This window comes from Wasmannia auropunctata, unplaced genomic scaffold (assembly GCF_000956235.1).
Source record: "Wasmannia auropunctata unplaced genomic scaffold, wasmannia.A_1.0 LD335983.1, whole genome shotgun sequence".
Classification (NCBI taxonomy): domain Eukaryota; kingdom Metazoa; phylum Arthropoda; class Insecta; order Hymenoptera; family Formicidae; genus Wasmannia; species Wasmannia auropunctata.
Genome location: NW_012026907.1, coordinates 469505 through 483111, shown reverse-complemented (window position 1 = coordinate 483111; position 13607 = coordinate 469505). Strand labels below are relative to the sequence as shown.

The 13607-nt window shown below is 38.5% G+C and overlaps 1 protein-coding gene across 2 annotated transcripts in view; it reads right to left on the bottom strand.

Annotated features, from left to right (window-relative positions):
- Positions 1-10047: 10047 nt before the first annotated feature.
- Positions 10048-13607, bottom strand: part of LOC105454557 (myc proto-oncogene protein) — a 31585-nt gene continuing 28025 nt past the window's right edge. For both annotated transcript variants that reach the window (XM_011697231.1, XM_011697232.1), the window contains one exon: positions 10048-11990. In XM_011697231.1, coding sequence (XP_011695533.1) covers positions 11356-11990 — 635 coding nt within the window. In that variant the 3' untranslated portion in view covers positions 10048-11355. The remainder of the gene's footprint in view (positions 11991-13607) is intronic.

Sequence of the window (13607 nt, the reverse complement as noted above, 5' to 3'; positions counted from 1 at the left end):
AGAAGATCAACGATTGTATTAGTGTATATAAAAATATATCACTTACGTTGATGCGAATGTGATTTGCTATTCTGCACAGACGTGAGAATTACCCTCATTATTCATAATAAATCCATGCTAAACAAAGCGGTGTTTATCGTTCTATATGCGTACGTATGATTACATTTGAAATCCAGCAAAGACGGAATCACGTGCGACGTGATGCAAACAGCTGAATAGATTCGTGAGCACCGCCAATACGCGTGTGTGCGCATCCCGGCACGTGTGTCGAATGCAATGAACGTCATCCCCGAGTTAAATGATTGCGCCATTCAAAGCCGGCATTTCGCTAGACTCGCGGAAATATCAATGGCGCCAATGATATTCCATCGGCGGATGAATGGCGCAAGTGTCTAATAAGGTCTTACATTAAATATACTAGCATAGTGTCACTGTGTTATCGGTTCGAATTTTTTTACATGACCAATGCGATCCTTGGTCATTCATATAATAGATAGTTGAAATGATGTTGATAGAGATTTAAAAAAATTACTGACAATGCAAGTGTATTTTTAGCAAGCAATTAATTTAATTCGAATCTCTTTTATGGTCTTAATTTGACACAAATTAATGCGATATAATTCTTTTTGGTAACTTTCTAATGTATTTTCTTTGATATAATTTTATGTCACATATGATTATTTTACATATAATCTGAAGCACAATAACGCAATTTTATCGTTTTACTATGTTTCACGTAAATGAGCGACGTCACAATGTAAAATTCGTATATGAATATATAATATAACAATGTAATGAATACTTATTATATAATATATAATGGGTACTCATTATTGTGTGAGAGACAGAATAATCAAATGCAGGGTGGTTTTTGTTCGGTGTGACACAACTGTTTTCAATCCATTAAGCTACGTTAATTAAGCACCAACAAATTATGTGCGAAGCCTATCGACAAAGGCGCATTGCGGCATTATTTTTCCTCATTAATTCTCTTAATTCTCATTATTAATTGCAAATAATAAAATTAATGGAATAACCTCGTTATTTATACGTTAAAATTTATTAATGTATCATCAACTAAATAATCTTTTTCCATCTATAATTAACTATCTTTAAATAATCCTAAATGAGCTCCCGAGAATAAATCAAACATAGAACACTAAAGGCCTATGGGAGTTAACACGGATGTTGGTGTGTATTAATTTCTACAATATTCAGCCACACATTTTTTATAAAACTTAATACACACCAACATCCGTGTTAGCTCCCATAGACCTTTATTGTTCTATGTTTGATTAACTATCTTTATTTATATAAAAGTATTGAAAGCTATACAGCGTTTACGTATACGCCTTTATGTGAAATTGTAAATTACCTCTTTATCGATTTGGCATTGCACTTGCTAAATGAAATAATCACTTTTGATAAAAATAAAAATTAAATCTCCGTCGGCATTCAATTCCTCTAATGGCGCATTCAATAGTTCTTGGCACGAAACCAGGAATTCCGTACAAAAGTTTAGATCGTACGAGAGTGCAGTGCATTTCTATTTAGACAGTGAAGCATATTCGCGGGCAGAATGCTCGCGTTGTAATAATGACAATGTACTATGTAGCGCGAAACACTCGAACGGAAATATCGGCGATGGATAATTAAACATTTCGATGAACTACATTTCTTCTGCGCCGCGTTATTGTATTCTCTACAACAATGACGACAATTGAATTATCATACTGATCATCGCATAATTTTTGCGTCTATACCTCGCTTGCTCTGCACGACTGACGTACATAACGTACATATAATTACGCGCCATAAAAAAAAAAAAACAAATTTGAACGGCGATTCGCGAAAGAAAAGGGAGACGTGTATGAAATTACGGCACATACTCGCAAGTAGTAGAGATTAATGGTCCTCCACGGTACATAAATTATATCGCGCAAGCGCCCACGCAAGAGGTTTACACCCACCTCTCCGCGCGCTCGCGTTAAATTGACGATTGATAAGAGCCGCGAATTAACGTCACCACCGCGAACACGACCGCCGCCGCCGTCGCCGCCAGACGTGTAACGCAACCCCGGACGTAATTCAACGCGAGGCAGCGAGCTCGGCGAAGAAGCGGGAATGCCGACGTAATGCTGCCGACGTAACGGAAAACGTGATGCGAATGCGACGCGCGTGTGCAACTCTTAACCGTGTGGGGTATGCGCCGGATGCAGTGGTGACGAGCGCGAGGTTGCAGTTGAGGTTGCGCGCTACGCTCGGCACGGTTTCGATTTTTCCTGTTTCAAACGTAATGCGTCGACGTAATGCGCCAAGTGCCAATGCAAATTCGTACGCGACGTAACGCACAGTACCCCCTTCCACCTCCCCTCCCCCCCCCGCTCTTCACCCCGCAGCGGGTGCAGCGCGAGTGTAACGCACAATGCAAGGTATACATATAGCGCGACGACGCGCGATGCAGGCTGAATAATAAGTTGCCGCGAACAATTGTCATTTCGAATTGAGAGAGTTGAATGCACAGCTTGAGGATTTTATTAATTCTGCGCGAGCTACAATACATTTCGTTTTGTACTATTTTTAAACTGTACACGACTGTTTTAGATGTACAGAAGAATTTTAATTTAATTACGTACTGAAAATCTTTGAATCATATATCGCTTCTCTAAGTTATATCGATTCGATGTGCCGATGGCATCGATCATTCCTTCGGCAGTACGCGACTGATAATAAGTAGAAAGTAAGCCCATTTCCGGCCAGAGCCTGGATTCTAGTGTTTCTTAATAATATTTCTGCGTGAAAATTTATACACGCTTTACTATTCTGTAAACGGCGCGCCGAATACTTTTTCAGTGTTTATATTAAATTAACTTCTGACTATTACTATTTCAGCTTCGGTACAAAATTGTTTCAAGATCTAAGAGTTTTTGATAACCTTTCAAGTGGTTGATATTAAATTAGGACTGAAATAAGGAAGAGGGACACAGGTGCGATGAAGAGGGAAAGAACAAACACGATAAAATTAAATGATATATTTTATTCATAAGATAATTCAAAATATAAATGTCAAGGAACTTGTCTGACCCTTTTCTTAAGAAAGAAAAATAAACATTATTCGTTATTCTCAACATTTTTTTAGTAACAAAATCCGCATATGCAGCGCAAATATCGCTCTCGTTGCAAGTCTGCCGTTTTACTAATTAACAACTTAGCTGTGTCAGACAATGTCAAGAGGTTTAATCGATGGGTTCGTCCCATCCATTTTTTTTCTACTAGTTCTTTTGGAGCTATAGATGTAATAAGTATAGACCGCGCTTTTCCCCGTCAAACTCTTAGCTTTGATTAGAAAATATACACGCGATGTGGAAGCGTATCAACATCTCTCCTTAATTCACTCTGCCTGGGGAGCGCAGGCGATAGAAAGGGCGGCTTAGTCTTAGGACCCGATTTTTTATTTTTCAGAGATTAACTTGTTGTTTAAATTTAACTAGATAATGTATAAAAATTATGTTTTGTGATTATTCGATTAAATAATCGATGGTATTGCAGTTGTAATTTGAAAAATTATCGCTACAAAATCAGTTTAGTGATTAGCGATAAATAGAGCACAATTTTTACACCATTATCAGATAAGATTTATGTTGAATCAAACCGCAAGTTAACCAGAAAATGAAAAACCGAGCTTCGGTGTCAGTGTCCCCACTACTAATGGTAGACTAGTGGGGATATTTTAGAGACAGCGATACGTCAAGCTGCCTTTTTCTAAACCAACAGTGGCAACCTCATTCTAATTCGGTCTGTACTTATTACGTCCATATTTCGAACACTCGAATCTCTTCGCACGATTATGCAATCATTCGTCGCCAGGAAGGACAAACCTCCTTACGGATGTCTTTAAGTACAACACAAAAAGAATTACGTTCTGTCCCTAATATTTCTCGAAATTAACAACAAAAAAAAAGAGAGAAAAATATTCAGACAGAAATATACAGACAAGTTCATATTTTATGTACGATTCTCGTATAAAAAAGAGACGCGTGGAGGCTATTTCTAAATTGCCCGTTTCAAGGCTATTGTATATGCATATAGTAAATATAGAAGTATAAATATTATTCCTAAAGTAATTCTTTTCATGCTATTAACTTCGGGTATAAATATTACTCTCTTTTCACTTTATCTATTGTACAATATATATACTCTTATAGTTTGTAAGTGTGCTTTGACTCCGCTTCATTATAGTATATAAAGGTCTATAAATATTAATAGTATAGTTGTACGAGGTTGATTCCTATAGGCCTTGCCGCCAGCGCGGATTCGTTGACGGTCTCGTCGGATTACAAAAGGATTTCGAAATGAAAGAAAAAAAATCGTTATTGAGAAGCACTTCGTCTCGTGTTATGGGTGAAATCGTTTTCTCCTTTATTTACGCACAATTTAACAACATCTTTATAGGTACAATGAACTCGGGGCAACATCGTTGCTTCGTCTCTGTGCTCGCACGATATTTCTAAACTTAAAACACAAGCAATCCTGAAACAATATTTGCAAATAATATCTTTATTCATTAATAGTACAGGGTCGACAGTCCCAATATAATATATATACATAGATACATAACATGTTAAGTTCGAACTTAAAATCGCATACAAAAAAAAAAGAAACACTTCCGAAACTGTTTTTTTCGCAATTGTAACTAATGTTTCATGGTCATCTACAAAACAAAATCACAGATCACCATATAAAAAGATTACACTAAAAATTAATAAAATAATTTTACGAAATAATATGAATTTCGTTCTAATCATATTTTCCTCTCGGATATCAATTTTTGGAAGCAAGCTCGTCGAGAACGAAGCGCGGACGAGACGTCCTCCTTTAAAGCAGTTATAAAGTCTCGCTATCGTCGCGACGAAGGGACACGCAATGCCGTTTACACGGAAAAATCAAGACCGAAGGGACAGAACCCCTCCTTTCCCCGCTTCCCCGGCGTGTCTTTCTTCGCCAATAGCGCGCAAACGATTAACGAATAACTTCTTGTCCTTTTTTTTCCTTTTCTGAAACTGATTTTTCTTGCAAAAATAAGAGATTCTATTTGTATATAATATATGTATATCGCAGTTTCATCGTTTTATATATATATATAATTTTATACATATATAATCATGCATACATATACATAATTATATATGTATAATTACAATTAATCATCTATGATTTCCCTAGTTTCTTTTATGTAAACTTAGCTGTATAATCTATATACGCATCATTCATTTCTTATTCATCTCTCTCTACTATTGCGCAAAAAGTTAAGCCCTTATCGGCTCGCCGTACCAGTTACCTACTTCGATCGCCGTTACAAATCTCTCTCGCTCGATTATTTACACGCGAAATGATTTTTTTTTTCGGTAGCGACGTCGCGTATAAAAATAAAGAGGATAAATAAAAAATATCTTCCTTGCTCTCAATAAAAAATCTAAGTTACATAAAATATACGCAATTTACTATTTTCTCACTCTATCCCACTCCCGTCAAGATCCCCCCTCGTTTCCCGTCTTTTCGTTTTTGTCGCTTCCGCAGCTTCAAGGATATACAAATATAATCTATTGTAAGAAACTATAGTTATCTCCGATCCTTCTCGATCGTTTTTTTTTTAGGTACACGTGGTATTATTTATAATTCTAGCAGAAATCAACTCTCTCGCGGTCACATCTCGGGAATCTGCGCCCCTTGTCATTGGGGCGACTTACCTCATTTTCACAAACATCGCCGACACAAAGTCCAGCGAGCATACCCGAGATGCCTGCGAGCTGCTTGCGACGAGTAACAGGTCCGAACGAATAACAGGAACCCGACGGCGAGTAGGCAATACATACGTATACAAAATATTTCATTTCACATTTCGGATTCTACAATATATTACGGAGTGTATATTCAAAAACCATTTTTTTTTTTTTTTAGAAAAAAGCAGAGAAACAAATCATTAACTAGTATCGATAATAACAAAAAAATCTTACTGTGTTTTCGAAAAATCAGACCTCTCCTCTCCTGGTCTGCGATACGATCCGAAGGATTATCCTTTAAACGCGAAATGAAGTGTCCCGTATACACGCATACGATCGCGAAATGTAGACAGCGAGCCTCGCTCACCGGTGACGCGGCGAAGCAAAACAAGGATACGATGAGAGTGAAGAAAAGAAAAACAAATTTCTAAGCGCTCGGTTGTGTTGACATAGGAAGGCTGTCGGAGTAAGTTCGTGTGTAGGTGAAAAGGAGCGAGGCTCGCGTGTCGCGCGTGCTTACTGTTTATAATACATATACAGTATTATTGTAATTATACGAGCCCCCCTTTTATATTTTGTTAAATTTAAGTTAAAGCTAGCTCATAGATCAAAAACTAATACAAAAACTAATTCCTCTTACGGTTTGTCTAATATTATTAATTTTTATCTTCTAACATTGTATCTACACATGTTAAGCATTACAGCCTACCAGGTACGAGTGCACTCTTCTGTGACGGACGCGAGATGTTTGTTTTTCGGAAAAAAATAAACCCCCGATTTGCGAGCAATTTGTACGGTTACGTTAAAATTTCGGTGGAGCAGCCGGAAACAATTCTCTGTCTCTCCTTACTATCAATATGTAGTACCAAAAACTTAGCAAGAAGTTGAAGAATATAAATTCGAGACTTCGCAGAACAAAAAGATACGCGAAGTTTGTACTATGCACATTTAACTTGCGTTCTCGCGAAAGTATTCTGTTACAATATTTCTTTCCTTTCGCGCGATTCTTACACATGGTAGTCGATACAAAATCGACCGATCTGTAGAGTCAGCAGCTTATATCTCTCTGCCACATCATTTTTTTTTTTACGCTTAACGAAATACAATTTGCTCGAAATTGACATCTTATTAACATGCCATGTTTTTCTTTAAAGCATCGTTCGAGACGACAACCTCAGGAGAGGTTTCCTATCCATTGATTTAATGCACATGTTTTTAAAAAACCTAATTACTTATCTAATCTAGGTCTAAACATCTACACCCTAATTTAACTAATTGAAATAATTATTACTAGAAATTACAACTTTTCAATATTCGCCTATTATCCTAACAATTTTACGTATAAAAATGGAAAAGAGAGTAATCTCTTTTATTTAATTTTTTTTTTGCAAAATATCTAAAGCCTAATTTTGCGAAAAACTTAATTTGTCGTCTCGAACGCGTCGAAGAGAATGAAAAGTGGCTCAAGGAGCATTCTTCGACAGATAAGAGAACAGGAAGGATAAGAGTCATCTTATCCCTACTCCTTAAAGGAGACTTACTACACAGAAGGGAGAAAAACAAAAACAAAACCCTCTCGCAACTCGCCAATCATCAGGTGATTTCACTTCGAAATCTGCTTTTTCTTTCTCTCTGAGCAATTTTCAATAAAAGTCCTTGCCGAGAGAAGACCCAGATAGCTCTAGTTAATTGAGAAAAATTAATGGAAAATAAAAAAAAGCTAGAAGCTATATTTTTTTTTTAACTTAAAGCCGTAACAAATTGGCCGTTGCCAATGCAACGTCGGCATTTATTATTTGCACTAACTACTCGGCTGTAGACAGCCGATTTCAGTCTATTATAAACAAACTAAATTCCATTTTTTGGCACGTTTCAGAGAATTCACAGGTCGGACACACGTGCGAGCAAAAAACAAAAAACGTACGACAAAGCAAGGGAGAGAAGGCCTCCGTCCTCCGCCGAGGACGGAATTTGCTGCGAGGTATATCGTCGAGTTTCCTTTCGTTTGATCTTACGGTTAATAGTGCTGTCAGCGAAGAATCATTCTTAAATTCTCGCGAGAAGTCGAAGTGAAAAAAAGTTCTCGCGCCTGGGGTCATCATCGTTAAAAAAAAAAAAGAGAAATCAGCACCGCCCATTTATAATTCGTATCGATGTCACGAGCAAAAAAGTCTTCGAAAAACTTTTTCTTCGCAGAAAAGTCTCACTATTAATCTCATCATACTTCCGCGGAGATAAGCGGCATGAAGCGAGGTTCGATTTTTTTTTTTTTATTTAATGTGTGTATCTCCCTCCCGACCGCCGTCGGGAAACCTAACTCTGTGGTCGCTCCGTGTTCCGAACTGCGTACAGGTATTACTATATGTTGTGTGTATTTATAAATATATATATTAAACTTGGGTAGCGATTAAAAATTTCCCGTGTCATTAAATTAATAACATTTTTCCATTTTCAACTGTATCCGTTTGCGTGTCATGTATATATGTGTGTTCTCGCGTACATGCAAGCGTATTCCGTGCGTACGTCCGTTGTGTAGAGTAATTGTTGTGTAAAATAATTGTTGTAAAATGTAATTAAGTGTGTGTATTTTTCTCGAAAGGTTCTCACTTTCGCGTTCATCTTCCATTTTTTTTCTATCGTAAAAAATATGCATACAAACGAATACTGTTATCTATAAATGTAATGAACACATTATGTTGCTGTTTCTGTTTCCTCTTTTTCTTGCTTTCTATCTGTTATATCTGTTATATCCGTTGCCCATACGTGCGTAAAAATTTACTTGTTAAAAACTGTATCTGTCTCAAGGCTGCGAGACACAGAAAGTGTCTAATGAAGTAATACCGTATATAGAACGATTGGTTAATTAAAAACGTGGACGACGTGCCGTATACTACTCAAGGCGTTACACGTGAAATTTTCTATTCGGGATCGAGCTGTTACAAACGAACAGACAAAAAAAAAAACAAATTTGATCGATCCCACAATTTTGCTCGATTCCCTTTTTCGCCCATCAACGACGACCGAACTGGAATAAAACATAAATCGGAAAGCAATTATATGTCTCAATACGACGGATCTGGTTCGCAATTATTGCACCCGATACGAAAGCGCGATGTTAGCCGTGCAAAGTCTCGTGAGGTTGGAAGAGTCTCTCATATTGCGAGATAGAAAAACCGGATTTTTCGGATGTGTAAGAGTGAAAAATAGACACGAGACGAGACGTAGGAGGGGCAGCCTATATTTCTAACTATAATAAGAATAAGAGCCGCCAAGGATTACAATTCTTACGCGTGGCCTGTGTCCGATCCTGTCCGCTTTAGACGTGCGGAGAGAAGCCGTCTATATTTCGTCGAGCAAACGGATATCAAGAGAACAGTTTTCTTCTCTTCCTTTCGTTGCCTTTTCATCGCTCGATATTTATATCGATTTATTATATCGAATAGAATTGATAATCGAGCAAAGTATGCCACGTGTAGATGCCCAATACGCGCCCGCGCGCGCGCGCGCGCGCGCGAGCTATTTCTACCTACGCTGCTTGGCTGACTCATCATCTCACGCTCCTACTTACTGCAACTAACTAGGCTGTGCCCGAAAGCGGCCACTTAACCTTTAACATTGCTAAAAGAAACCTGAATGGGGAGACGTGCTTCCGCGCGACACTGTCTCGCTCGCGGAACCGTCTCTTCCCACGGGAATCGAGTCACGAAAAAAACGTAAAAGAAGAAGAGTAATCGTGGAATCAATTTTTTTTTCTCCCCACAACGGCTTGTAGAAATCTTACCTCAGTACAGCACGTCTTCCATGTTTGGAATTAACTAATCGTTCCCGCTTTGCTTTCGTAGACATATGCATAAGGTGTTCTCATTAGATATCTTCTGCACTTCCGCAGAAATACGTAAAAGAGATACGTTTTTAACACCCTTTCATTAAGTTATCAAAAACCCTATCAGATCGCGCTTTTTAAATCTTGGAATACGGTAAATGTCAATTTAAGCGAAAGACAGACTTCTTCAAGGTTTGGTTCTCATAAATATTGTAATCGCTTGATTGTGATATTTCGCAAATGAAGCACGCCCGAGATCTCGCGTATCCAATGTCGACCGATTCATCGAGTGTGAACAAGTCCGGCTCTTCCAGTCCCTGACGACTGGGGATAACTCGCACCCTTTTTCCCCAATTAATTGAGTTTTGGAAAAGAACCGGCGATAACCGGGCGGTCCGCGGTTCTTCACTTTTCTCCCTTTCCCCCCCCCCCCCCACTCTCCTATGTATACATCTACAAAATGAATGCAAAGAACGATTAGAACCGGTCCGGAGTTCGAAGCGCGCCCTAAGACGAACCGGTTGGGAACCGGTAGTCAGGTTGTTGAGCAATATCGTGATAAGACCTCCGACTTGCCCGTTTGCGATCCGCTTTATCTGCGCGACGGAAATTAAAATATGCGGCTCCCCCGATGATTCGTCGGCGTGCAACAGGTCGCGGGAGGGCCGTGTGGCAAAAGGCGGAAAGCGAATCGTCGAATGAAACGCGAATAATCTGAGACAATCTTGGATCTCAGGTATTTATCGCGGCTTAAGTAACGTTATCTATCCACTTCACATAATTATATAATACAATTGGCATTCGGTTTAAAGAGCGCGAACTGATGGCGTTTTTTTTTTCCTTCTTTTACGCTTTTTCGCGATTCGATTCGAAAAGGATATCTTTAATCCGAATCAATCGGAAAAGGGGATTTGTGTGCCGATCAAATTATTTTTTTTTTAACGCAAATGTGAAAAATTTCTCCATTAATTTTAATGTTAAAAATTATCAGTTTTTCAATATCGAACAACTTTTACTTCGAACATTTTCTCCTGTCTTCAGAGTTGTCAATGTTATTCAAGTGGCCGGTTTTAAGTCACCCTGTACATATATGTATATACAATGCATATATACATATATACGTATACACATTTATATATATAATGTACAAAAAAGAGTAGAACCGGTCCAGATACAAAAACGTGAAAGATGCATATAACTGTTTAAAAAAATTTCATAAAATTGAAAAAAATTTAATAAAAAAATTTACTAGTGTTGCTGTTAGGATAACGATTAGCGCAACATAAGTCATACAAAAGTCGAAAACTGATAATTTTTACCATTAAAAGTTAATAGAGAAATTTTTCAATATAAAATTGTCATAGTATGTACATATTGTGTCATAGTGTGTATCTGCCTTATTACACTGACAAAATTGTATATTTGCTGATAACAATGCTCGAAAAGTAACGCATCAATCCAGAAATTGATATGACTATTTAGAAAATATTGATAAAAATTTGATAAAAATATTGATATTGTATGTAATAAAACAGATACACATGTATAAGAACAATTGTCCTTTGCATACCGCGACTTTACAATTTTTTTGTCTCCCGTTTAATTTACACGTCGATGTCATGTATAATTTATACGTCACGAGGGTGGATCGTCGTTCATAATTTTTAATTGAAATTTAATTAAAATAATTTTCTTCTCTTTTTAGAGAATAAAAATTAAACGACATCACCATCCGATTTCTCGCTTGACACCCTAAACTCTACCGTTCTTCCTTCTTCGAGCTTGCTCGAGCCTTTCCTGCAGGAGCTTTTGCTGCTTTTTCAGCATTTCGCGCCTAGAGTCTAAGCGGCTGTAATCTTTGTTCAACGTCATAATACACGCTTTCGCCTGTTTCAGGATACACACCTTCGACGCTTTATCGTTGCCGGCGATTTCCGGCACGTGCACTCTTAACGTTTCGTAGAGGTTCTTCATACTTATCCGCCGCTGCCGCTCCATGTCGTTGTGGAGCCTCCTCCTGTCTGTGTCCTCCAGATCACGAGAAGTCGAAGATCGCGGGTTAGTCGGCTGGATCGCTTGGTGACAGTTCTGAACGCGAGCGCGCTTCGGAGCTGATGGGCTGGGCTGCGATGAGCCGGACTGCGATGGGCCGGGTTGCGGCTGATCGGCCGAAGACTTTCGTTTTAAGGCATTCGGGCCCGGTGGTCTGCCACGAGGACGGCGGACGGCGGTGCTGGTAGTGGCTGCCCCGTTGACGTTCGCGATTTGCCTCGCGCGAGTGCTAGTTGACGTTCGCTGGGACGCGGTCGGCTGGCGCCTCGCAAAATTGTAGTTCGCTGCCGGTCTCTCCTGCCTGGGCGTTATCGATTCCACATCGATGTCTTCATCTGCAACAGAATTGACGAATTTGCTTTGTTAAATTAACTACGGTACGAGCACGCGAAGCCTGTTACGTCGCGCGTTCAACAATATACATCAAAGCAGCACGTGCAAATGTAAATGTTACGCTCGCGCGGTGCAGTAAACAACTTAATGCCATTACGCATAATGCTATTACAGTAATATAATTCGTAACATTGAATATATTCCTCCGTCGCACTAAATGCAAAACGTCTCTCACGTAAAAATATCTCACTTAAGAATTATTCGTGTTTATGAGGTATCTACAGTCATGAAAAATTTCTACAAAAACAGCTAGCCTGACAATTTGTCGGCATTTATTCATAAAGTGCTTTCATAAAATGCATTAGGCATTGGTTCACGCAATCGAATCTGTTCTGAAGGATCGGAAAACATCGTGTTACATAATCGACATACGATGAAATCGAGCGGATCTTTTCCGTAACCTGAAATCGTACAATGGCGGTTGGTGCGCGATAATATTTATGTCAAAATTCTTACCCGCGGACGGGGCAAGTGCTGTCGAGTCGCAAAATTGTGACGGAATAAATATCAAGGCTCGTGTTTACAAACACCGGACGCTTCAACCTTATCTGGATGGTTCGGGTAGTCGAGGCTGAGATCACGTTCGAAATTGACGAATCCGACAGAACCGAATTACGATCGATTTATTATCGGGGCGTTCTCGAGGAGGCACAATGTCAAGTGTGCAGTACAGTTTAAGAACGGAAATGACGAAAATCTTGATACCGCTTTGCAGCGATTGATCGAGACTTACTTAATTCGAGACGCCGGAAGAGATATCGAATTAGAGCACTCGGATCTGTTTATCAATTACTCGGAATCGGCAGTTTTACTGCATCTTACGCCAGGTGAACGGACGGAATCAGGAGACTTTTCCTTCGTCACGATAGAAGAAGCACACAGACATTTTCATTATGCTCGCATTGGTGTCATCAGCACGTGATCAATGCACCATGTTTCATTGACATGCACAATGTATATTTCCGGACGAGGAAAGAGAAGCTACTAAAAAATACGTTTCTCTGTCCAACCTCCTCCAGACGCTGCTTTTTACATGAGAAACTATATAGCACATTGCCAGGTAATACTTATAAAAGTCTGGCAGACACAGATTTCAGGGGAAGGCGTAGATTAGGTGGGCCGCGGCAGACTAATTAAAGGGGGGAAAGGAAATTCACATCGCGAAGTACATAATATACAACAGCAATGGTTTGCGAGAACGATTAAAGCGTATATACTTTAATCCTGCACAGCTCGGAATGTACGACAATTGTAGCCATTGTATAAATAATAAATTAATAATTGACAAATAAAAATAATCTAAGTAATAATTAAAAATAAAAATATATTTGATACTTCAAAATTTTTAAGTATTTGAAATGAGTTTTATTTTTTCGAAATTACATTTTAGAGAGAAAGAATTATATATATAAATTTATCTAAATAAAACTAAAAGAAATGAGATTGAGAAAGATAATTATGGTATTTTATTACCGTAATAAATTTTACATCTCTCTGCAAAAAAAAAGAAATTTAAGACGTTGGGAAAAAATCCCCTTACGAAATCGATCAAAGTCACT